This window comes from Poecilia reticulata, chromosome 7, assembly GCF_904066995.2.
Source record: "Poecilia reticulata chromosome 7, P_reticulata-male-v2, whole genome shotgun sequence".
NCBI lineage: Eukaryota > Metazoa > Chordata > Actinopteri > Cyprinodontiformes > Poeciliidae > Poecilia > Poecilia reticulata.
Genome location: NC_088836.1, coordinates 33,250,184 through 33,273,071, shown reverse-complemented (window position 1 = coordinate 33,273,071; position 22,888 = coordinate 33,250,184). Strand labels below are relative to the sequence as shown.

Here is a 22,888-nt window from a genome sequence, read left to right as displayed (position 1 = left end):
GAGAATATCTGGTGTACTGTGACATCATGAAAGGTGAGAGGAGAAAAAAGAAGGCTGGTTCTGTTCTGGGTTCTGCTCTGGAATATCTGGAGATGATGGTGCCAAGGATTATTCATGAAATCAATACAATTACAGACAACCTTGAAGATCCTCTTCGGAGAGACTCATACATCAGCTCAGTGTGTTTAGCCAGAAGATTCTTCAGAATAGCTGTAATACTGACTGCTACAGAGCCTTTCTGCCCACCATTCCCCATAGCCATTGGCATCTACAATAACCCCTTTAACAATTTGATAATGTGAGTTACATTAAAATTTTTATTTGTATTAATATATTTGAATTAAACTGAATTTAATTCCATTGAACCGTGGAATGAAACAAGCAAGCAAAAAATACTGACGTAGTATTTGACATGGCTGAATGGTTTTCTTTTAAAAATATATATATTAATAAAAAATTTATCAGCTATATATATATATTCTAAACAAAATGCCACTTACAATATGGCGTCGCTCTTGACATATGTCCCTGATGCGCATGCGGATTCAACTCCCTCAGAAGATCCTGGGCGGGACTTCCGGGTTCAGCCCCTAGTCGCCAGTGCGCAGGCGCCAAATTCTCTAGCAGAACGGCTGTAGTTGAATCCTCGTCCGTCGTGTTTTCTTTGGTTTTTGTTTCTTTAATTACATTAAAACCGAACCGTAGCTGTTCAGTAACAGTTAAATGAAGGACTGGAGGCAGAAAAGCTACCAGAGATGCAGCGACAGGAGTTCAAACGGTGACTGGAGGCAGCAGAGCAAGAGCAACACAGAAACATGGATGCTGCTTTCAAGATTCAGGTGGACAGATTAGGTTAGTATGTTTTACTTCATCATATCAGCTGTTTGGATGCCAGCTACAGTTTACGTAGAATTTATGAAATTACTATAATTAATGTCGCAGAGCTACCAGCCGCTTGTTCTTTGCTTCGTCCAGAGGATCTGGACCCCTAAATATTGGTAAATGGCTGTTAGATGGAGACGCAGAATCTGTTTAAGTTTTATTTTTACTCGGTGACTAACGTTTAACCGTGAAGTATGAAATGCACCAGCTCAACGCTAATTTTCAGTTCTACTTGGAACTAGAAAATGTCCCAGTTGGAAAAATCACTTTCTCCACTGGGAATGTGGGAGCAACCTCGACTTCGCGTTTCAACATGGCCGCTCCTGACGTCACTAGGCCGATCTCCAACCTCCCATTCATCAGCAAAATTATTGAAAAAGCTGTTTTTAAGCAATTAAATAACTTCCTAACAATAACAAACTGCTTTGACTCCTTCCAGTCTGGTTTTCGTGCTCACCACAGCACGGAGACGGCCCTTGTAAAAGTGTTCAATGACATCCATATAAATACAGACTGTGGGAGAACCACAGTGCTGGTTCTGTTGGACCTCAGTGCAGCTTTCGACACTGTTGACCACGACATTTTACTGAATCGACTGGAGAGTTGGGTCGGACTCTCCGGTCCAGTGCTCAACTGGTTTGAATCTTACATAAAGAACAGGGATTTCTTTGTTTCAATTGGAAACTTCTCATCAGAGAGGTCAAAGGTCACATGTGGGGTACCCCAAGGTTCAATCCTAGGACCCCTTCTTTTCAATATTTATATGCTCCCACTGGCAAAGATTATAACAGGACATAGGATTAGCTACCATAACTATGCAGATGATACACAGCTCTACATCACGATGTCACCAGGTGACTCTGAACCCATCCAATCACTGAATAGATGCTTAGAACAGATCAATGTGTGGATGTGCCAAAACTTTCTCCAGCTAAACAGAAACAAAACTGAAGTTATTATCTTTGGACCTAAAGAGGAACGAACTAGAATCAATGCACAGCTTCAGTTATTACAACTAAAAACCAGCGATCAGCCCGAAACCTGGGAGTAGTGATGGACTCTGACCTGAACCTTCAGAGCCACATTAAGACAGTCACAAAGTCGGCCTTCTATCACCTGAAGAACATCTCTAGGATTAGAGGACTTATGTCTCAGCACGATCTAGAGAAACTCATCCATGCATTTATCTTTAGCCGCATTGATTACTGCAACAGCGTCTTCACAGGTCTGACTAATAAATCAATCAAACAGCTGCAGCTGATCCAGAACGCTGCTGCTCGCGTTCTCACTAAAACCAGGAAGATAGAGACATAACACCAGTTTTAAAGTCCCTACACTGGCTCCCTGTAGCTCAGAGAATAGACTTTAAAATACTGTTGTTAGTTTATAAATCTCTGAACGGTTTAGCACCACAATACCTTAAAGATCTGTTATTACTGTACCAACCATCTAGACCCCTCAGATCTTCTGGTTCTGGTCTGCTCTGCATCCCCAGAACCAGAACCAGATGAGGAGAAGCAGCATTCAGTTTCTACGCACCACAGATTTGGAACAAACTTCCAGAAAACTGTAAAACAGCTGAAACACTGGGTGCCTTTAAATCTCAACTTAAAACCCACCTGTTTAGAGTTGCTTATGGCTAAATTAGGGTTAGAGTGCGGGTTTTGATGTCTTCCATGTTTTTATGTCTTTAATGTTTTTAATTTTTAATTTTTTTTTTTTTTTTTTTTTTTTTTCTTCTTTCTTTTATGTATGGGGAAGAAAGTGAAAAACGATGAAAATTAAAGTGGAATGGAAATGGAATGGAACCAGTTAAAGTCCGCGGGAGGGCAGACTCCTCTAACTATAAGTTAGTTAAATTCTGTGTGGGACGGCGGCGTCCTCTGGTAAGGGAGTTTGTTTTTTTTTTTTATTTTTATTTATTTTTTAATTTTCTCTCTTTCTCACTGTTTATTTCTGTTTTTGTTTTGGTTGTGTAAAGCACTTTGAAATGCCTTGCTGCTGAAATGTGCTATACAAATAAAATTTGATTGATTGATTGATTGACTAGTGACGTGTATGACATCACTAATCTCTGTACATTCTCTATTTTTTGTCTTTATAGATGCTATGCCTGGTTCTGAGTTTCTTTTTAGCTGAGGCAGCTTTGGGAACAACAGTTGATCTATTGCTGCTAATAACTTAAAGCTGCAGGGGGCAACTTTAAAAAATATATATTTTTTAGGTAATTTGTTTTAACTGTCAAAATTTGCTGACAGTAGAATGAGACAGTTGATCTATAAAAAAATCAAGCTCCCTTGGCTCATCCCAGTGATCTTGCTACTATTTGCAGAAATACACCAATAGTAAGAGCCAGGAGGTGTGTCTCAGCAGAGTCAATCAAGCTCCTGTACGTGCTGCCCAGCAACCTTCCCCTGCTGGCCGTTTACCGTCACTCAAGCTCAAGACTGCTGGTGTGCTGCAGCTGTGCTAATGGCGGAGAGGGAACCGAACGTGGCAGGAAAACTGCCAATTCCTCGAGTGGCGGCACCTGCTCCAAAAACAAGGAGAGGTAGGCGGAAGAAGTCCAGAGATGAAAAGCAAGCTCAAAAGAAAGAACTGGACCGAGCCCGGAATAAAACGAGGATAAACATCGGAGCGGCTTTTCTGAGGTGGAGGGAGCTACTCTACCTGAAACGCTTCAAATCCGATGCAGAGTTAGCCACGTTTCTGTTAGACAAGTAGGTATCTCTGCTGGATTTGCCTCATTGTGTAATGACAACACACCTACGACAGCTACATTATCACCAGTCTCTTTTCTCGCTGTAGCTTGTTGCCAAGTCTAACAGTTAGCTTGTTAGCTAGCAGTAATGTTAGCTTAGAGTTTTTTTTCTTCTGATGAATGTGCTCATGTCTGACATAATCCTCTGCTGTCTGTAGATCATCTTTTTATAAGGCGAGTGTACATCATGGTGAAGCTTGTCTGTAGCTTCCAAATGGATTTTGTACGGTTTGGTTTATTGTAGATGTGAAGTTGGTGCTTTGACTTCTTCAGCTACGACCAGCCAGCGGACCGCCCTGTCCAGTTCTGTCCGCAGCTCATCATCAGATCGGTGAGAAAATATTGGGAGCTTATATTGCCAAGTTCACCATGGAGGTTGAGCCTGAGCAGTAGTCATGGTGACAGATTATAATGCATGTCTTATTCTACAATTACAAAAGTGAATTGAAAATCAGAGCCAATCATTTAAAGAAGATTTTAATGTGTGAAGAGAAATCTGTTAATGGTTTAGCCTCAAGTATTTTATTTTCTACAGAGATCAGGACCTGAAATTTGTGAATTATTTAGTTAAATCCTGCAAATCTAGATTTTATAATCTTAGTTCCTGCATACAATGACAGAGATGTATAATAACGTTTGCATTGGCACCGTAGACTACAATTAAAACGAAATAAGGAGCAAAGTTGTGGATAATTCTTTGTAAATTTAGATGTTCAGGCTTTGCTCTGCATTGAGGAAAATAATTTGACATAAAATGAATGTAGGTAATGTTGGAAGACGAAGCACAGAACCAAGTTACTAAGAGACGAAACTCAGGCAGAGGAGATTATAGGCCATTTTTATTTCTACTTGCTGTTAGCATTTCATCGCTGGACACTCATGATGACATCAGTGAAAGTGACTTCAATCACATTCAGAACTGTGTGTAAGTATCATTTATACATATTTCACCTGAAATGCGACGTTTTGGCATCAGATTAATATTTTTGGTTCATAGCATCGACTGGGCTGGGGACTGGACCCGGCAGGACGGCGCTGGAGACGTTTCAGCTTCAGAGGGAGAGAATAGCATGGGGGAAGGCAGTTACCATGACGACACTGATGATGATGAGGAGGAGGATTACATCCCCCCTTTATGCGTTCGGTAAGTTCCTAACTAAAAGTAATTTTTTATGAAAATAATTTTTCTTTCTCATTGTTTTTTTGTTTTCAACCAGCGCTGCTGGTGCCGGTGAACAGACGTTACCACTGGATGCTCTTCCGGCCGTCGGCATGGAGGACACAGTTCATGACACTGTGGTCACAGAGTCAACCGAGTCCCAACCGGTCCAGAGCGAGGATGACATCACCAACCATCCGGCAGCCATCACCTATCATGTCTGTCTGATGCAACTCGCTCAGTACCTGCTGCTGCCCATCCCAGTGTGTACGACTAAAGACCCGGTGACTCTGGCTGAGTGTCAGGCAACTGGACCATTCCAAGTCCAGATCAAGTCCAGAGGAACAGCTGTCATCATGCAGTGGGTATGTTCATTCAGTGTTTCCCCAAGGGGGCGCCCTGCCAACGAGAGCGCCTGCCGCACCGAGAAGATCACAGCATGTAGGAATTTCAGATGTTCAGAGTTAATATTATCGACTTTATTAGCCTAAGCACAGCAGGATCCTTGTTGTGAGCCGTTTCCGTCTGTACGCAGTCGCTCGTCTACTTGTAGCTCTCTCTCAAACTTGGTCTACAGCCGCGCTTCACGATGGACGCCCCAGGCCACACCGCTAGCTCGGCTAGCGCCAGCAGATTGTGGGCTTTCAAAAGCACCAACACCAAAGTTGACAAAAGCTGAGACTCCGTATCTGTGAGGCTCCGAGGCGCTGAGTCAGCTGCGTTCATACACACATAATATTCAGATCACTAAATATCACAAATCCCTAAATTAATGACTGAAATAACATTTCTCTAATAGCTGTTAAATATATTTTATACTCCAATCCTCTACAGACTGACTGCTATTAAAAGTAAGCAGGGATCCACCGAATGCAGTTTTGGCCAATCACAGATATTTAAAAAACATATCTGATTTTAGCCTTTATCGATTTGTTTCTGTACTAAGTAGAGCTAAAAACGGTTCAGAGTTGACAATAGTAGGACGACAACTGTTGGACGAACATTGGTAGAAAAAAATCAGTGGATAAGATGAGTTTCATCTGCAAGTATTGACCGTTTTGAATCTACAAAGACTAAAATCTCCCCTAGAGGAAGCACTGCTGTCTGTTGTTTCATTGCTGTGATGGTTGGAAAGTAATGCTAAATGTTTTTACACCTGTTTTCCAGATGTGTCCTAACAGTCACTGTGTGTGGGAGTGGAACTCCCAGCCCACTTTCAAAGACGGGATGCAAGCTGGCGACTTCCTGTTGGCATCAAATATCATCCTGTCTGGCAACTACTATGCCAAAGTTGCATTGCTTTTCAAGTTTATGAAGTTGGGAATAGTGGATTGGTCAACCTTCTTGAAAGTACAGGACACCTACTGTGTTGGAACCATCAAGGACTTCTGGGACAACAGCAGAGCTGACGTCGTTTCCAGGCTGAAATCAAAGGAAAATGTTGTTTTACTTGGTGAGTCTAATGGTCAGTTATAGAACGACGGACAACATTCACAGGCAACTCTGTTTCTCCTGCTTTGATGAGAAAACTTTTCCTTGTGCATGTGGTACTTTCTGAAGCTGATGGTCATACGAACAGTCCTGGGCCGTCTGCTCAGTTCTGCACCTACACCATCATGGAGAATGAAACCAAAGAAATCCTATCAATAGTCAACATTGACAAGGGAGAGACACAGAGGAGTTGTGTGACGATGGAGAGGGAAGGCTTCGTCAGGAGCTTCGACCAGATCCACCAGGAGGTCAAACTCACTGAAGTTTGCACAGATCCTCAGTCACAGATATCAGCTCTGTTTGGTAAGTCCAGACCACAACCTGCTATGTTTTTCACACGCTTTGAGCATTTTCATGGTGCCACGGATCTGGAAAGGCTGGACTGCTGCATGATGAACAGGACAGCACAAACTACAGAGGGAGACGAATGTTTGGAGCCCCGTCATGACCGGTTTAATCCTGTAAACCTGGTTTTATATTAAAGTCCTGTAGTCTAAACCTCTACAGCTTCACACTGTAAGGGTTTAGGGAAGATTGGAGACGACGTTTCTACAGAAGATCTATGGATTCAACGTTGTCGAATGACAACTTTTTAAAAACTGCAATGATTTGAGTTCTTGTGAAGCCAGCTGTGAATTGTCTCCATAAAACGAAACAAGCTTCATCCTCCTACTACTTCCTGTTGTCTTTGTCCTTTTCGCCAGTAACATCCGGCTGTCGATCACATGACTAGTGTGGACAAAAGTGTTTCCATTGCAGTATTTTTGTAACACACCAATTATGATATAGCCGATAAACCACCTACCTCATCCTAGCGCAAAAACTGGATTTTTTTTTTTCCAAAAGTGACGTGAATCAATTACGCAATTTTGATTTGCACAATTTTATAGTCAGTGGAAACTCGGCTACAGAAAGCGAAAGCAAAACGGGTTAAGGAAGTAATTCTGACACTGAAGAAGACCGATGGTTTTGGTGCAGAGGATGAAAATAAAGATGGTGACTGATGACTTTCATAGGCTGATGTATGAATTTATTAAGCAGCTGTGTTACAGACACAGCTTTAAAAATGCTTTCATGGTTCGTAGTTGTGTATGTTAGTGATGTATTTCATTACAAGTAAAAAAAAAAGGTAAATATCTCATTATGATGTGGCTCATAGACGAGTGTGGATTAATACAATTTTATTTCTTTTCTTTTCAAAGGTAGTCGGTTTATCTCATATTCCGTTGTGCTCACTAGTCTGGAAATTACGGTGATAAATGCTTGACCTCTTAGGATTTTATTTATCAGTTTCCTAATTGCATTTCTGTTCTGCTGTTATTTGAAAGACCCAGTCAAAGGAAAGTATAAGGACAGCGGCGTGCTGCACTCTCTGGACATGTGGCATGGTTCCAAAAACCTGGCCAAGAAGATGCATGCAGTAAGTTTTCTTGTGATTTAAAATTAAGAAATCAAAAATGCCAAACTTGTAAATTTTTCTCCAATATTTCATTTTACTTCTTTATTTGTTTTTATTAAGGCAGGGCAGCAAAAGGGTTGCTCCATCCTGCTGCAGTGGATCAAAGATATCTGCAATTATTTCTGGTTCTGCTGCAAGACGACTGAAAACTATGATAACTTTTATGTGAGTCGCACCCAAACGTCCTGGAAGTCATTTTTCTACTTACTTCAGCATTGAGTTGTTGTTGTTATGTAAATGAAACCAGTTTAGAGGTTGGCATTCATTCCTGCACATTGATAACTGTAATATCAAGGGTGAAAAAAATGCAACCACTCTACCAGTAGTATATTTGATCAATGTAAGTTTAAACTGTTATGTTTATTTTCTAATTCAGGACATGTGGGCTGGCCTCCTTAGCCACGTAACAGGAGAGCATGCGTGGCCCCTGGACGCCGGCCAGCGTCCGTCTGGGGGACGCAGAGACAAGGCGTGGATAGAAAACGGGTCCGTGGCCCATCAGGCGTTATCAGAAGTTATTCTGGACCAACGCTGGCTTAAGGAAGTACACAAGTACTTACACTTTAGGTATGAATATGTTTAATTATTCAGTGTTTCTACATAGAAGGCGCTTCAGAAAAAGCGTATGTGATCTGACAGGTCTCATTGAACGTTTAGGTCAACGGCTGAGCTGGAATCTTTCCATAACCACATCCTGATGTATGCCAGCAAACGCTTCAGCTTCAGCCGTCCGGTCTATGAAGCCCGGATCTTCCTGGCTGGCCTGGATTACAACCACCACGTTCACAGGCCGCCCAGGAGAAAACCCGACGGCTCCGTTCAGTATGCAGTGTTTTTATTTGTACTCTGCCTTATCAGGAAAGACTTTGGATATAAATATTTTCATCTGTTTTTATTGTTTGTCTAACATCTAACTTCAGATATCGCAAACTTTATAACAAGAAATCCAGGAAGTGGTGTTTGTATGCTATAAAGGAGGAAAAGGACTACCGCTACATCCCACAGCTTCAGAGGGCCATTGTAGGGAAGCGGGTGGCATCGGGGCGTGGTCTCCGTCGCCTGACTGCCACGACCCAGACTGACCCGCGTCAGTACGGCGTGCTGTTCGTCGCACCAGCTTCCAGCTCGCAGCAGCCATTAAAGTCACAAGCCAGCAGGGGCCAGAGTAAGAAGCAAATGTCACTGTTTGTAATTTCAACTAACATGGATTTTAGTGTGATTTATCGCTTGTTTTCTTTTTTAAACATACAGAGCCAGAACTTTGCTTTCTCGTTTCTGGTACGCCCATAATTCTGACGCACAAGCGACATTTTCAAACAGCGCTGGGCAGCTGGGGGTTAATTTCTGCTTCAGAAACCTATCTGTCAGTGAAGCTAATCAAGCCTAAAGTAGCATCTCAATGCTAAACATGCTAGCAGCTAACTCTAACGTCAGCAGCTGCATTTCTAACGACGCTCTGTGAACAACCAGAGAAACTCTGGGAAGATGAACGGATAGAAAAACACTTTGCTCCAATATGATGGTTGAAGAACAGATTAAAAACTATTAATATCTTTGTTGTTCATATATTGATTTAATACCCGAGCACCAAATAGTTTTTACATTGAAATTGTTGCTTATTTTGTTAATATGATTGTTTAATAAAATCCAATCATTTTGATTAATTTCAGACCCTGGAATTAACTTGATTAAAAATTGTAATTGAGTATCAAACCATCACAGCTGCTTTCCTAATGAAAACTGGTAATTTATTAAATTAGGGAAGCTAGACCTGAATTCTATTTTTGATTATGATTAATTTGAAGGATAAAGTGCTTTCTTCCTCCTCAGTGTGTAATAATGTCTGAATCAAAAATGAGACAAATTCTTGTGTTTGTGAAAACGAACATCTCAAATCAACATGACTCTGACTCAACGCTTCGACGTCGATCACGTTCTGCCTCTTCGTTTTCTCAGAAACTCTCCAGGTCGTCTTTAATGTTCTGTCTGATGCGCTCGGCCTCGTCCCTGTACATTTGCCTCAGAGTCTCTCATAGACGCAGCTGTGACTAACAAAATGTTCTCTACCCAGGTCTTTGCTTTGCTTTCACATAGAAAGTGCTGCTGCACCAGTTTCTGTTCCATCTTCTCAAAACCGGAGCTTCATGGCTTCACTAATTAACTTGTAATAAACTGAAATGTTGACGAGTTGCAGTGGTCTGTAATGAACATGATGTGTTTTGGTGTTGCTCGCAGATGTTCCGCAGATTGTGGTTGCTCTAGAAGAGGATGTTGAAGAGCCGAGTCAGAAACCACAAGCTCTCCGCATCAAGGAGGAACCGGAGGATGAATCTCAGTTCTCACAGCTTCATCAGAACCAAACAGAAGGCCGGTGTCTTCCAGCCAGCAGCTCAGATGACAAGATGGAGAGCGATGAAGAGGAATCCAGCAGGAACCCAGATCTAAATTCTCCTCAGGACGTTCGTGAAGAAAAGAGTCCAGGTGTGCACCATCAGGACCTAAAGCTGCTTCACATCAAGCAGGAAGAGGAGGAACCTTGGACCGGCCTGGAGGGAGAGCACCTCAGTGAGAAGCAGACCTGTGATCCATTTCCACTAAATGTCGTTCTTGTGAAAAGTGAGCATGAAGAGAAACCTCTGTTCTCACACCTCCATCAGCCAGAAGATGGAGATCTTCCAACCAGCAGCTCAGCTGACCAGATGAAAGCAGAAGATGAAGAAGAGGACGGTGGAGGAGCAGAGTCCAGCAGGAACCCAGAGCTGCACACTGATGGAGACACTTCCAGCTCTTCAGAGACGGAGGTCAGTGAGGATGAAGAGGAGGAGGAGGATGGTGATAGTGACTCTGATTTTGATGATGATGATGATGGTGACAGTGATGATGTTGGTGGTGAAAGTGATGAAGGGAGCCCTCATCAGGGCATGTCAGACTCTGGATCTGGAACTGAGGACAGTGAGACTGACTGGAAGGAGGGCAGAGCTCCCGAGTCGGGAGGAAACGCCGTCAGTTCATTGAGCTGCTCCGAGTGCGGTAAACGGTTTGTTAACGAGCGCTCTCTGCAGAGACACATGACCCATCATTCAACAGGACGGGCAGTTAAAAGTAAAAGTACTAAAGGGAAGAAAAATGTCAACACACTAAGTCCAGGGAAAGTTCAGAGTGATGTCAAATTATTCACCTGTGATGACTGTGGTAAAAGTTTCAGTTGGAAAAATCATCTAAGCAGGCACAAGAGAATCCACACAGGAGAGAAACCGTTCGGCTGTGATGTTTGTGGACAAAGATTCAACCAGAATTCTAATTTAAACAAGCACATGAGAATCCACACGGGAGGAAAACCCTTCGGTTGTGATGTTTGCGGACAAAGATTTAACCTGAAGTCATATTTGCACATACACATGAGGATTCATACAGGAGAGAAACCGTTTGGTTGTGATGTTTGTGGACAAAGATTTAACCAAAAATCCAACTTAAACAAACATGCCAAAATCCACTCTGGAGGGAAACCGTTTGGTTGTGATTTCTGTGGACAAAGATTCAACCTGAAGTCATATTTAAGCAAACATGTAAGAATCCATACAGGGGAGAAACCATATAGATGTAGTGTTTGTGATCAGAGATTCAACCTAAAGTCACATTTAAACTTGCACAAGCTGACCCACACAGGAGAGAAACCATTCGCTTGTGACATCTGTGGACAACGTTTAATACAAAAGTCTGCTTTAAAGAAACACATGAAGATCCACTGTGAGGTAAAATCTTTTGACTGCGATGTGTGTGGACGGCGGTTCAACCAGAAGTCGGCTTTAAAAAGACACTTGAGAATCCACACAGGTGACAAACCGTTTGGTTGTGACGTTTGTGGGCAAAGGTTTAACCAGAAGGCCCATTTAAACAAACACATGACCCTTCACACAGGAGCCAAACTGTTTGGCTGTGATGTCTGTGGACTAAGATTTAACCTAAAGTCGCATTTAATCAAACACAGTAACGTCCACACGGATGGAGAAAGTGTTCAGGTTTAAATGTTCACATCTGTTAAAGTAAAGCTTTAAAGTTCGGCCATTTTAGTTTTGAACTGTGATTCTTTAAACTCTACAATGCAATAGGTTGCTAAAACATGTGGGATGTTACAGTAACTCATCTTTTCTCTACACAGCAATAGACTTTATAAAAACTACATGCCTGCTGCAGTCTAGTCAAAGGTTTCTTCAAAAGAATGCCAGTGCTTTTTGTTTAAATCTGTTTCTATGAAATTGACATGTAAATATAAAAACATGTTTTTTGAGCATTGTGAATTTCTTAAGCTTCTGCTTTTGTCGGTGTTTTGTGACGGACAAACATTTTTCTGTCGGATGTTTGCAGTTGAGTTGATGTCGTTCTGTCGCCTGATTTTAGGAGAAATGTTTGTTTTTTTTCAAAGCTGCTTTTCTGTCTGGATGAACTTCTATGTGCCTCATATCTGGACACAAACACTTGTTTTGTTCTGCTGCCTGGATGGTCACAACTGTCACAAACTGAGGACTTCATGTGGCCTGATTATCAGCTGAATATGAAAAGTATATCAGAAGTTCTGTACATGTTTAAAGAACTTCCTTTGTTGGACTCTTGTGCAACTTGTTAAAATTTGTTTATGCTATAAAAACATTGATGCCTGACATTGAATCAAAGTAAAACTTTTCAAGTAGGATGATCAGAGCTTTTTATATTTGCCAAATTTCAGAATAATAAATGATTTGGAAGATTTTAATCTCCTCACTCTGAGCTGTAGAGTTGTTATTACTGGGAAACCATTTTCTAACATTAGAACCATTTGCTTTAAATGTGTTTATTTTAAGGTGTACAAGATGAGCAGAACTCCCTCCTGGTGATAAATGTCTCTGCCAACCAAAAGGAAGTTTATTTCAGCTGCTCTTTATCTGGGATCTTTAATGTTTTTCGTGTTTTTTGGAGTGCAGCTGTTGTTCTGCTTCGGTTTGACTTTGTCCAGAAGTGGAGATCAGATGTTGCCTGTAGTGGTTTTTCCAAATTCACTGCTGTTAATACTAGTAAATTTATTTATGTTTTTATAATAAACCCATCCTGCTGTCTCCCTGCAGCTGAACGCTTCAGTGAAGTTGGCCTGTTCCTTTCACCATTTTCTTTTTAATAAAAATGTTATAAGCATCTGAGCCTTTTCCAGAGAGAAGATGTGTTGATGTAAAGCTGCAGATTTCTGCAGGTGAGAAACAGGAAGAGTTGGAGGGAGGAGCATCTTTAATGATAGACGTGATGAACCAGAAGAGCTTCACCAGGAGCGCTCGTCTAGCTTCGTTCTGCTGCTTCTTCCTCTGTGAGACTTTTTAATTCTTTGATTTCGTCTTTAAACCGTCTTAACCTCATTCACCCGTTTCCAGCTTTCTGGCTTTTCTTTGTTCCCGGGTGGATTCTCTGTTCTGCTTTGTCCTGTTCAGTTCAGTATTAATTATCATGCAAAGCCTGTTTAAGTTCAGTCACATTTCAGCTTTTCTGACAGTTTCCAGTTTTTCCTCTGAGGAAGGATCATCCGCTTGTTTTGGACCCGTGCGAACAGAACCTTCAGAGTTCTGGATGGACTTAAAACTGGAATCAGGGTTAAAGTTCAGGGACAGAATAAGTTATTTCTTAAACTGACGTCTGCAGTCGGTGAAAGTAAAGATTCTTAATTTCAGATATTATTAAATGTTTTCTCTTCTAGTTAAAGTTTCTATCTTGGTGCCTGAACTGCAACTTTTAAAACTCTTAAAAACAAGTTATTTAACCTTCTGTCTTTAGTTTGGTAATAAGTCGGTAGATTAACATCTGTGTTGCATGTTAAACCAAACCAGGCTGATTTACATTGAGTTTCCATGGTAACGATGATGATCTAACCAGAATGATTCAGCTGTTTCTGCAGTGAACTGGAAAGCAGAACATGTTGAGGTCAGACTGCAGGACCTGACAGGAAGTTCTGCTGTTGACCAGTGATCCGTTCTGCAGCTCTGCAGGTCAACAACAGCAGAGCTGATGATGCACCGACTCACATCTTCAGAGTTCCTGGAGGAAACGTTACAATGACATGTCTCTATAGAAGAGACGGAGCAGGGAGGTTTTTCTGCAGGGAGAAATGTGAAGCAGGAAACGTTCTTGTTCAAACACGAGGCCTGGACGCTCAGTCGGGTCGATACAGAGTTAGATATTCTACAGCATTTGGTCATGTTCTCACTGCGGCGATCTCAGAACTGACCCGGTCCGACTCTGGACTTTACACACTGGCTTTGGTCCGATCTTCATCACCAGCTGAATTCTGTGATTTCAGACTTCATCTGGTAGAAGGTGAGTTTTTATCAAAGCTGCTGAAAAGTTTCATTTCAGTTTGAGATTAAAGCTTTAACTGTGTTAAATTAGCTTCATTTTAGTTTAATATCTGTGAACTAATTTAATTCAGTATCAGCTAACAGATCAGCCAGCAGAAGTTTAATAATAAAGGGACATTTTACCTGATTTACTGCATTTGTGAACCAGTTTAACCAGTTAGGACAGAGTTTATGAGTAGAGCAGAATGGGAATATGCTTTGTTCCTTAAACAGATGCACAGTTATTATCTGAGCTTTACGTTCTGTGTATTTATTTATAACTGGGTTAATGAGATCAGACAGTAACTGATGATTATTCTATCAGCTCTGCTGGATGGAGGCAAAGATCATCACCTCTATAAAGAAGCTGGCAGCTCACTGACAGTCGCCTGTTCCTTTGGATCCTCTGGATCCTTGAGAAGAGGACAGCTCTGCAGAGGGAGATGCAGAGAAAATGTTCTTATTGAGACAAATGGAGGCAGAGCTGATGGTGGCAAATACATCATTCAGTATGAAAGTGGAGTTCTGTATGTGTCCATCACCCAGCTGACCCAGTCTGACTCTGGTTCTGCACTCTGGTTCTGGACCTCTGGTTCTTATTCTGTGATCTTTAGTCTCTTTCTTTCATCAGATGAGTTTAGCTTTAATTCAGTGATTCTGGTTTTTATGTTTATTTCTTGTCTAGTTTTCTAAAGTTTCTCCAGTTTTATTTCCTTCCTGATATCTGGTCGTCGTTTAGTGTGAGATTCATTTCCTCGTCTCTCTGCTGCTTCTCTTTCTCCGTCACTCCCTGCCGTCTTCTCATCTGGTTTCCAGTTTTTTGCTCTGCTCTGGTTCCCTGTGTTCTCTGTGGTTTTTGTTGTAAGTTTATTTGTTCATTAAATTCATAAAATCTCCTCGACGGCTCTGCCTGCTGCACTTTCAAACCACACATCACAGCAATTACCTGTTTTACAGTTAAACCATTTCCATTCTTCACAGCTTTGCTATAAGAAACATTAACAGAAACAATTAAATCCAGACAAGAATAAAAAACAGATTAAAAAGTGTGTATATCAACATCATAAAGTCATATTTCAATTCCCTTTAACCTGTTTTGCTAGTAATTAACTAAACTATTAATTTCCACCCATATCTTGTCATATCTGATGCTGCATTTAGACTCTTTCCTGGTAGAGATGTGTTGATGTAAAGCAAATATCTGCAGTTAAGAAACTGAAGGAAACAGGAAGTATTTGAAGGAGTTTAAACATAGAAGTGATGAAGAGAGAAAAGCAGAACGCCAGAGGTTCAGCATGAGCGTTCGTCTAACTTGGTTCTGCTGCTTCTTTCTCGGTGAGTTGTTTTTATTGTTGTCTCCATCTGATGACCAGTTTGGTCAGAAAGTTCATGTTTCCAGTCTCAGTTCCTGGGTGTTCAGGATTTTTGGTTTTAATTCATGTTTCATAGTTTTTGCCACATTAGTTCTTCCTGGTTGGGTTCATAGTTTGTTCTGGTGTTGTGTCAGATTGTCTTTCTGATTTAACTTGGTAAGTTTCATCCCATCCTGTTCAGTTCCTTTCAGCAGGTTTAGTCATTCGGTTAGTTTAGGTTTAGTTTATTCCTAAGTTTGATTCTTTTTACCCGACTCATGTAAAGTGTTTGTCTTGGTTTCCTTATTATACTTCGTACTAAGTAGTTTCATTAGTAAACTACTGATTAAGCTCTGCTGTATTTCCTCATGTTTAGTTTCTTCATCTCACGCCTCTTCTGAATGTATTTTCTTAGATTCCTGTCAGGCTTCGTCACGTTCAAATTTAAATGTTTAACCTTTTTATAAATAAACCATCATGCCACATTTCAGCAGTCGGCTGAGCGTTGGCTCTGCTCGAACTTTCCTGTCAGTTTCCAGTCTTTCCTCTGAGGAAGGATCATGCAGTTGCTTCAGTTGTTTCAGGAATCTGTTGGACTCGTGTGAACAGAACCATCAGAGTTCTGGTCGGACTTAGAAACTGGAATCTGAATTTCAGCCCCACAACGAGTTACTTCCTGAAACTGACCTGCAGGCGGTGAAAGTAAAGATTTATTCATTTCAGATGTTAAATAATTTCTGTTCCTGTTAAAGTCTCTGATTGTTTCTCATGTTTCAACTTTTGATCTGCAACATTTAAAGTTTTCTATTATTTAACTTTCTGTCTTTAGTTTGATAAGTCAGTAGATTAACAACGGTGCTGTTTTTTAAACCAGGATGATTTACAGGAAGTTCTGCTGTTGACCAGTGATCCGTTCTGCAGCTCTGCAGGTCAACAACAGCAGAGCTGATGATGCACCGACTCACATCTTCAGAGTTCCTGGAGGAAACGTTACAATGACATGTCTCTATAGAAGAGACGGAGCAGGGAGGTTTTTCTGCAGGGAGAAATGTGAAGCAGGAAACGTTCTTGTTCAAACACGAGGCCTGGACGCTCAGTCGGGTCGATACAGAGTTAGATATTCTACAGCATTTGGTCATGTTCTCACTGCGGCGATCTCAGAACTGACCCGGTCCGACTCTGGACTTTACACACTGGCTTTGGTCCGATCTTCATCACCAGCTGAATTCTGTGATTTCAGACTTCATCTGGTAGAAGGTGAGTTTTTATCAAAGCTGCTGAAAAGTTTCATTTCAGTTTGAGATTAAAGCTTTAACGGTGTTAAATTAGCTTCATTTTAGTTTAATATCTGTGAACTAATTTAATTCATTATCAGCTAACAGATCAGCCATCAGAAGTTTAATAATAAAGGGACATTTTACCTGATTTACTGCATTTGTGAACCAGTTTAACCAGTTAGGACAGAGTTTATGAGTAGAGCAGAATGGGAATATGCTTTGTTCCTTAAACAGATGCACAGTTATTATCTGAGCTTTACGTTCTGTGTATTTATTTATAACTGGGTTAATGAGATCAGACAGTAACTGATGATTATTCTATCAGCTCTGCTGGATGGAGGCAAAGATCATCACCTCTATAAAGAAGCTGGCAGCTCACTGACAGTCGCCTGTTCCTTTGGATCCTCTGGATCCTTGAGAAGAGGACAGCTCTGCAGAGGGAGATGCAGAGAAAATATTCTTATTGACACAAATGGAGGCAGAGCTGATGGTGGCAAATACATCATTCAGTATGAAAGTGGAGTTCTGTATGTGTCCATCACCCAGCTGACCCAGTCTGACTCTGGACAGTACCGATGTTCCCTGGACAGAAATGATGGATCATATGTATTCAGAGACTTTAACATCACAGTCGGAGACGGTGAGTCTCAATAAAAAACTTCATCTGACATCTAAAGCTGCTTTCTGTCCACAAAGCCTTTATGTCAGATTATGATGCACAGAAATATGAATACTGGTTCATAGATTCAGGTTTTTATTAGCAAATGACATAAATAAATTTCATAAGTGAGAAGAAAATCTAAACTGAAGTCTCTTTTCCAGCCGTCGACCCGTCGTCCTCCACACCAACAAGCACACAGAGTTTCAGCTCCACGTCTCCATCCAGCCTCAGTGAGTGACTCAAGAAGACCTGAAGGAAACTTTAGCAAACAAGAGGAGAAGAAATATTTAATCCTGTTGACCAGAAGCGACCAGGCTGATTACTGTTGACTGGTTTAGTGGATTTGAATTGGTGCAGTTTAAATTATAATTATGATTAATCCATGAATGTCCTGAATTGTCTCTGCATTAATGGACCATGACTCCATGTTAACCAAACCTGTGGTTCTTCCCAAGCCTCTCTAGATCTTCTGCTGGTTGTGGGTTCAACTCTGACCATCATCATCATCATCCTCTCTGTGGTTCTGCTGGTTTGGTGCAGAAGAAGGTCTGCAGCAGCTCAGCAAGGTAACAGGAAGCTCATGTGGTGGAAACAGGAAGGCCCTGCTCAGGTTGGGCTCTTTCTGCCAGCAGTTCATGTTTCCTGACATTCCTAAAGCCTCCATGTTTTAGAGCCAGTTGTTGGCTGTTAGGCCCTCTATCAATGTTTTTTATGTTTGAGTTCAGTTTGCAACATCATGAATTTAATCCTCATGTAAACTAAATGACATTGATGGTTGAGATTCTCAGCAGATGCAGTTTTTAAAAGGATTCATGAATATAGTTTTATTTCTCTTCTGAAACGTTCTCAGGTCCTGCTGTGCAAACGGAGAACGCTGCAGACAATCCGGTGAGTCTGAGGGACGATTACCAGCTTTTCAAGCAAAATGTCCAAGTTTAGATCGCACTGAGCTGAAATCAAACCTTCTCTGTTGTCATTTATTGTGGTTATGTTGTAATTAGCTGCAGGAAGCTGAGTCAGCAGCAGTTCAATGTCGGTGCAGCAAAAACCTTTTTTATGCTCTGGTAACCAGAGCAACAGATGTTTGTACAACACAAACTTCTGTTGGGCAACTTCCTGTACAAGACAGGAAGTTGCTGTAATTCTGGAGGTAAATGACGTCACTCCTGATTGTTCCTTTTAATCCAAAGACACCAGGTTGAGGGATCTGCATTATTTAACCTGATTGCTGCAGTAAATTTTATTTTTATAACATTTTACAGCAAACAAATCCTGCACAGCAAAAATAAAAAGCACAAGGCATGAATAAGAGAAAAGCTGCTTTAAAAGCTTCGTAAAGGTTTGGAGATGATGAACAGATCTTAAGTGATTCATTGGGTTTTTCCACGGTTTGGGACAGAAACAGTGAAGATCCTCTTTACTTTCCTGATGGATCTCAGACCATCGAGGAACAACTGGCAGCTTGACCTCAGTGTTTCTGTGCATCGATGACAAGAATTGATTCTGAATCAAATTGAAGCCTCAAAAATCAGAATTGAACCAAATCATGAGCTAGTAAAATATTCCCAGCCCTAATTAAAATGTTGGAGCGGTCCAACTGGAATCCTGGAGGTAGAGATTAGGGTGATGGCATGGAGGCATTCCAACCTCAAACACTTTCACTAGAAATAAATCAGCGAAATGTCAAAGAAAAACCTGGAGAAAGCAGCTCAGTAAGGTTTGATGCCGTGATGTCGAAGATGTTCCCATTTATTATTGAGAAACTTTAGAATGATTTTCAAATCGTCATTTTTTTCTTTTTGATGGGTCTTATCTTCAAAACCAAGGAGTTTATTTACCAACCGCTTGATGAAAATAATCTGTCAAAGGTATAAATAATTTTGGGATTTACTGTAAGTATCTCTGAGATCAAACTGGTCCAAAGGCAGCAGATCTGCTCCAGATCCAGGGTCAGGAAAAGGGCCGCTAACATCTCTGCAGACCCCACACATCCTGGACACAAACTGTACATTACTTGCTAAAACCACAGAGACTGTTTTGGTTCTGGATCGGATCAGCTGCAACATTTAACTTGTTTTCTGTTTCTTACTTCTCAGGCTGTGGATGACTTCACTAAAGTCGCCTACGCTGAGGTGAAGTTCTTTAAAAGAAGTTCTGATTCTCCTGTCAGAGCGTCAGGCGGAACCAATAACGATGTTGTCTACGCCACGGTCCGAATGACGGCTCTGAACCGATCCAAGGAAGAGCCGCTGTACTCTAACACAGCTCAGATCAGTGACATGCAGTCAGGGGAGACAGGTGAGGCAGAGCCTCACCTGTCACCATGAAATTATAATGTATAATAATAAAATAATTTATAGACATTTTCACCCTGTGGTTTGTACTATAAAGTACCTATTTTTCATTTAATTTAACCAAATCTGATGGTTTTTTCTTCAAAATCGCTGAATTTTTGCATTTTCCCATTCAAATGCTCAGAAGCGCACAGTGGTGCAGTTGGTAGAGCTGTTGCCTTGCAGCAAGAAGGTTCTGGGTTCGATTCCCAGTCTTTCTGCATGGAGTCTCCATGTTCTCCCTGTGCATGGTGGGTTTTCTCCAGGTACTCCGGTTTCCTCCCACAGTCCAGAAACATGACTGTCAGGTTAATTGGTCTGTCTAAATTGCCCCTAGGTGTGAGTGTGTGTGTGCATGGTTGTGTGTCTCTGTGTTGCCCTGCGACAGACTGGCGACCTGTCCAGGTGACCCGTCCAGGTGACCCCGCCTCTCACCCGGAACGTTAGCTGGATATAGGCACCAGCACCTCCTGACCCCACTGAGGGACAAGGGTGTAAGAAAATGGATGGATGCTCAGAAGTGAATCAGGTGAGGCAGCAGCGAGCTGAGCCTCACCTGGGATCGCGCAACCTCTCACTAACTGCACCGGCTGCCACTCTATGAGGGCATGCTCCTCCTGTCTGTACGTCGCCAATCAAATGACTAAAAAAACATTTAATGTATGAACTGATTTTCCATAATTTAGCTTATGTATTTAATGTACTGTGTTTTTATTGTCACCAACTGTAACGTGTTTCGTGTGCTGAGGAGCGATCAGAAACGGCAGAGAACAGATTCGAGGTGAGGCATGCAGTTCTCCTGCCTCATCGCTGGGGGCGCTCATGATCCCAGATATTGCGGCTTCACAACTGCAGAGTAAGACACAGTAACAGATACACGAGCTGCGCTGACAGAGTGAGAAAGACGTGGTTTTGAGTTGTACTTTAACGGTTTCTCCCTTTGCTGTTAAGCACAGCACGAAATTAATAATATCTACATGTCTAAATTTGATTGAGGTAACGGAATTATTCTGCGGCGGCGGCGCGGCTAAGCATCACATGTTAAAGAATAGCCTTTTTGCCCTCCAGCATTGTGCGCATGCGCAAAATTTCCTTACGTAAACAATAACATGCAGGGGTCTAGATTTGTAAATCCGATTCTAAGTAAATCGGCGCCTCACCAGCTATGAACGTCACCGCACGTTACTGGCTCAGATGCAGCTCTGCTCTCCTGCTGCGGGCAGAGGACAGAGCAGGTGGATTTAGGCTCCACCTGCTCAACCTGAAATGACGATGTGGTCGTCTGGATGTTGGTACCATGAAAAACAGAAGCTACAGTTGTGAGGAGCTCCTCAGATATGCTGCAGTTGAAGCTACTCTCATTTCTATTTTGATTATTTTATATTTTAAATCTAGTTTCCTTAGACATTATAAAACTGCTGGTTCGTCTTTTTGCTTTTCATTTTACATTTGGTTCCTTTTTTGTACAAACTGTTAGTTCAGACTGACATCAGCTAACAAACGCGTTAAAAGACGGTTTTAATGGGTATTAATAGTTTTGCATGGCACTAATTTTCCTTTCATATTCTAAAATGTGCATATTTGAACGAATTGTCATGATCTGCTTAGCTTTTTAAATTTGTTAAGCCAAAAATAACAGATCCTTTATATATTTCAAATCAGTATTAATAAAATATTTTTGCAGCAAAATAAATTAAAAACGTCTAAAATCTGATTTTCATGGTCAGTTACTTTTCTACCAGTTAAAACAGCCAAACTTTCGATTACTAATGTTTACATAGCTCGCCTTTTCCCAACCAATATGGCGGACAGACTGACTCGTAGCCCTGTGTAGGCGGGACTTCCGGGTTTTTGTTCCTTTGATGTGTGTTGGGGCCTCTCTCCTCCCAGTGCGCAGACTCCAGCCTCTCTTCAGTCCAGTCGCTGTGACCGGAGGCTTTTCTTCTGGTTTTGGTCGTAAGGCGGGTTAAAATTGAACTGTAGCATTTTACGGAACGGTCTGGAGACAAAAACGCTACCGGAAATGTAGAGACAGCAGCTCAAACAGCGACTGGAAGCAGCAGAAGAGGAGAAACACAGAAACATGGATTCTGCGTTTAGCTCTGACGCTCAGATGGAAACGTCAGGTCGGTGTCTTCTCCTTCTTCACATCCACTTTGGACTTTAGTTATAGTTTAGCAGCAACTTTTAGGAAGATGACGGATTTACCTGAATGAGAACTAGTGAATCTGCCGTCTGTATTTGAGGCTTGTTACGGTGTGTCAGATCTACTGGTGGCCAGTTTATCTGGTGACCGCGCAAGGCGGATGTTTTTAAACGAGTAGGGGGCTGCGTCGATCCCTGATCAAAATGCCACAAAGTTAGAGATGGTTTAAAAATGAGCCCCTTTTTAAAATATGTGCCCAAACACATGCATATTATTCGTGTGCGACATACTCTACTTTGCCCAGTTTCATAAGAAGTAAAACAAAACAAACATAAATAAAACATTGCCACAATCATATCAAAATAACCAGGAAAGATTATGAATATGTTAAAATTGATACTGTTCTTTGTTGCTACCTCTGACAAACAGAACAGACAATAGCTGTATATTTTATGAACATTTTTAAACTTAAATGACATTGTTGTTCATTTTACAGGGCAGCAGACATTCAACACGCTACTGAGCAATAAGTAAAATAAAAATGAACAAAACAGAATAAGAAGAAAATCTTGGGATGCGCTGATATCTACTCATGAGGCAGTTCGCGGTGATTTAACATCTGTAAAATGATCTTAAGACACAACAAAACTTCCTGTCCTTTTTTACTGAATGTCGTCGTCAGGTTTTTAGTTTCCCTCGTTAGTTTTAGTCGGAGCGATCACTCAGCAGGTCTGAGCTGCTCGTCCATCCAGAGATAAATGGCTCTAATGTTTTAGAAAAACATGAATGAGAAGCTCTGAGTCGAGATTTTTCACTTGATCCTTAGAAAATGTGCAAAAATAAACATCTCAAACTTTACTGTCCCTCCATGACTGCAGAGACTTTTCTGCTTTTCAACTGTTTACATAGACATTTGAGATTTTAGTTTATAAACTTAGTACTGTAATAGTTTGCTTACCAAAACTCATTTACAGTGAGTGGAATGTGATGGATCCACGACGTCATCTCTGATTT

General features: G+C 41.3%; 3 protein-coding genes across 5 annotated transcripts in view; all 3 read left to right on the top strand.

Moving 5' to 3' along the window:
- The first annotated feature begins 568 nt into the window (after positions 1-568).
- Positions 569-12,510, top strand: LOC103468084 (uncharacterized). Of its 2 annotated transcripts, XM_008414939.3 has the most exons (15): positions 569-852; positions 3,215-3,602; positions 3,888-3,974; positions 4,503-4,568; positions 4,641-4,787; positions 4,861-5,167; positions 5,970-6,255; positions 6,363-6,596; positions 7,622-7,713; positions 7,813-7,917; positions 8,129-8,319; positions 8,410-8,574; positions 8,673-8,917; positions 9,988-10,317; positions 10,410-10,584. In XM_008414939.3, exons 2-15 carry the CDS (start codon positions 3,355-3,357, stop codon positions 10,445-10,447), a joined length of 2,541 nt encoding a protein of 846 aa, XP_008413161.2. In that variant the 5' UTR covers positions 569-852; positions 3,215-3,354; the 3' UTR covers positions 10,448-10,584. The 2 variants fall into 2 exon arrangements, with proteins under 2 accessions (XP_008413161.2, XP_008413159.2); XM_008414937.3 differs by having other exon boundaries at positions 606-852; positions 9,988-12,510.
- Positions 12,511-12,954: 444 nt separating this feature from the next.
- LOC145552319 (polymeric immunoglobulin receptor-like) overlaps positions 12,955-22,888 on the top strand; it is a 23,252-nt gene continuing 13,318 nt past the window's right edge. The window contains exons 1-8 of one of the 2 annotated variants that reach the window (XM_081609375.1): positions 12,955-14,085; positions 14,431-15,440; positions 16,379-16,714; positions 17,060-17,374; positions 17,557-17,625; positions 17,851-17,961; positions 18,246-18,283; positions 19,492-20,133. In XM_081609375.1, the coding sequence (XP_081465501.1) occupies positions 15,401-15,440; positions 16,379-16,714; positions 17,060-17,374; positions 17,557-17,625; positions 17,851-17,961; positions 18,246-18,283; positions 19,492-19,722 (1,140 nt within the window). In that variant the 5' untranslated portion in view covers positions 12,955-14,085; positions 14,431-15,400 and the 3' untranslated portion in view covers positions 19,723-20,133. Of the gene's footprint in view, positions 14,086-14,430; positions 15,441-16,331; positions 16,715-17,059; positions 17,375-17,556; positions 17,626-17,850; positions 17,962-18,245; positions 18,284-19,491; positions 20,134-22,888 lie in introns of those variants that run through there. The other variant, XM_081609376.1, reaches the window with a different exon arrangement.
- LOC103468083 (uncharacterized) overlaps positions 21,382-22,888 on the top strand; it is a 3,959-nt gene continuing 2,452 nt past the window's right edge. Inside the window, exon 1 of the mRNA XM_008414936.3 lies at positions 21,382-21,854. Within this exon, the coding sequence (XP_008413158.2) occupies positions 21,812-21,854 (43 nt within the window). The 5' untranslated portion in view covers positions 21,382-21,811. The remainder of the gene's footprint in view (positions 21,855-22,888) is intronic.

Excerpts from the sequence above, each read along its gene's own strand:
- LOC103468084 (XM_008414937.3), top strand. The coding sequence starts at position 3,355 with ATGGCGGAGAGGGAACCGAACGTGGCAGGAAAACTGCCAATTCCTCGA. Across the intron at positions 4,569-4,640 it reads AATCACATTCAGAACTGTGT|CATCGACTGGGCTGGGGACT; the intron begins GTAAGTATCATT and ends TTTGGTTCATAG. Across the intron at positions 7,918-8,128 it reads AAAACTATGATAACTTTTAT|GACATGTGGGCTGGCCTCCT; the intron begins GTGAGTCGCACC and ends TTTCTAATTCAG.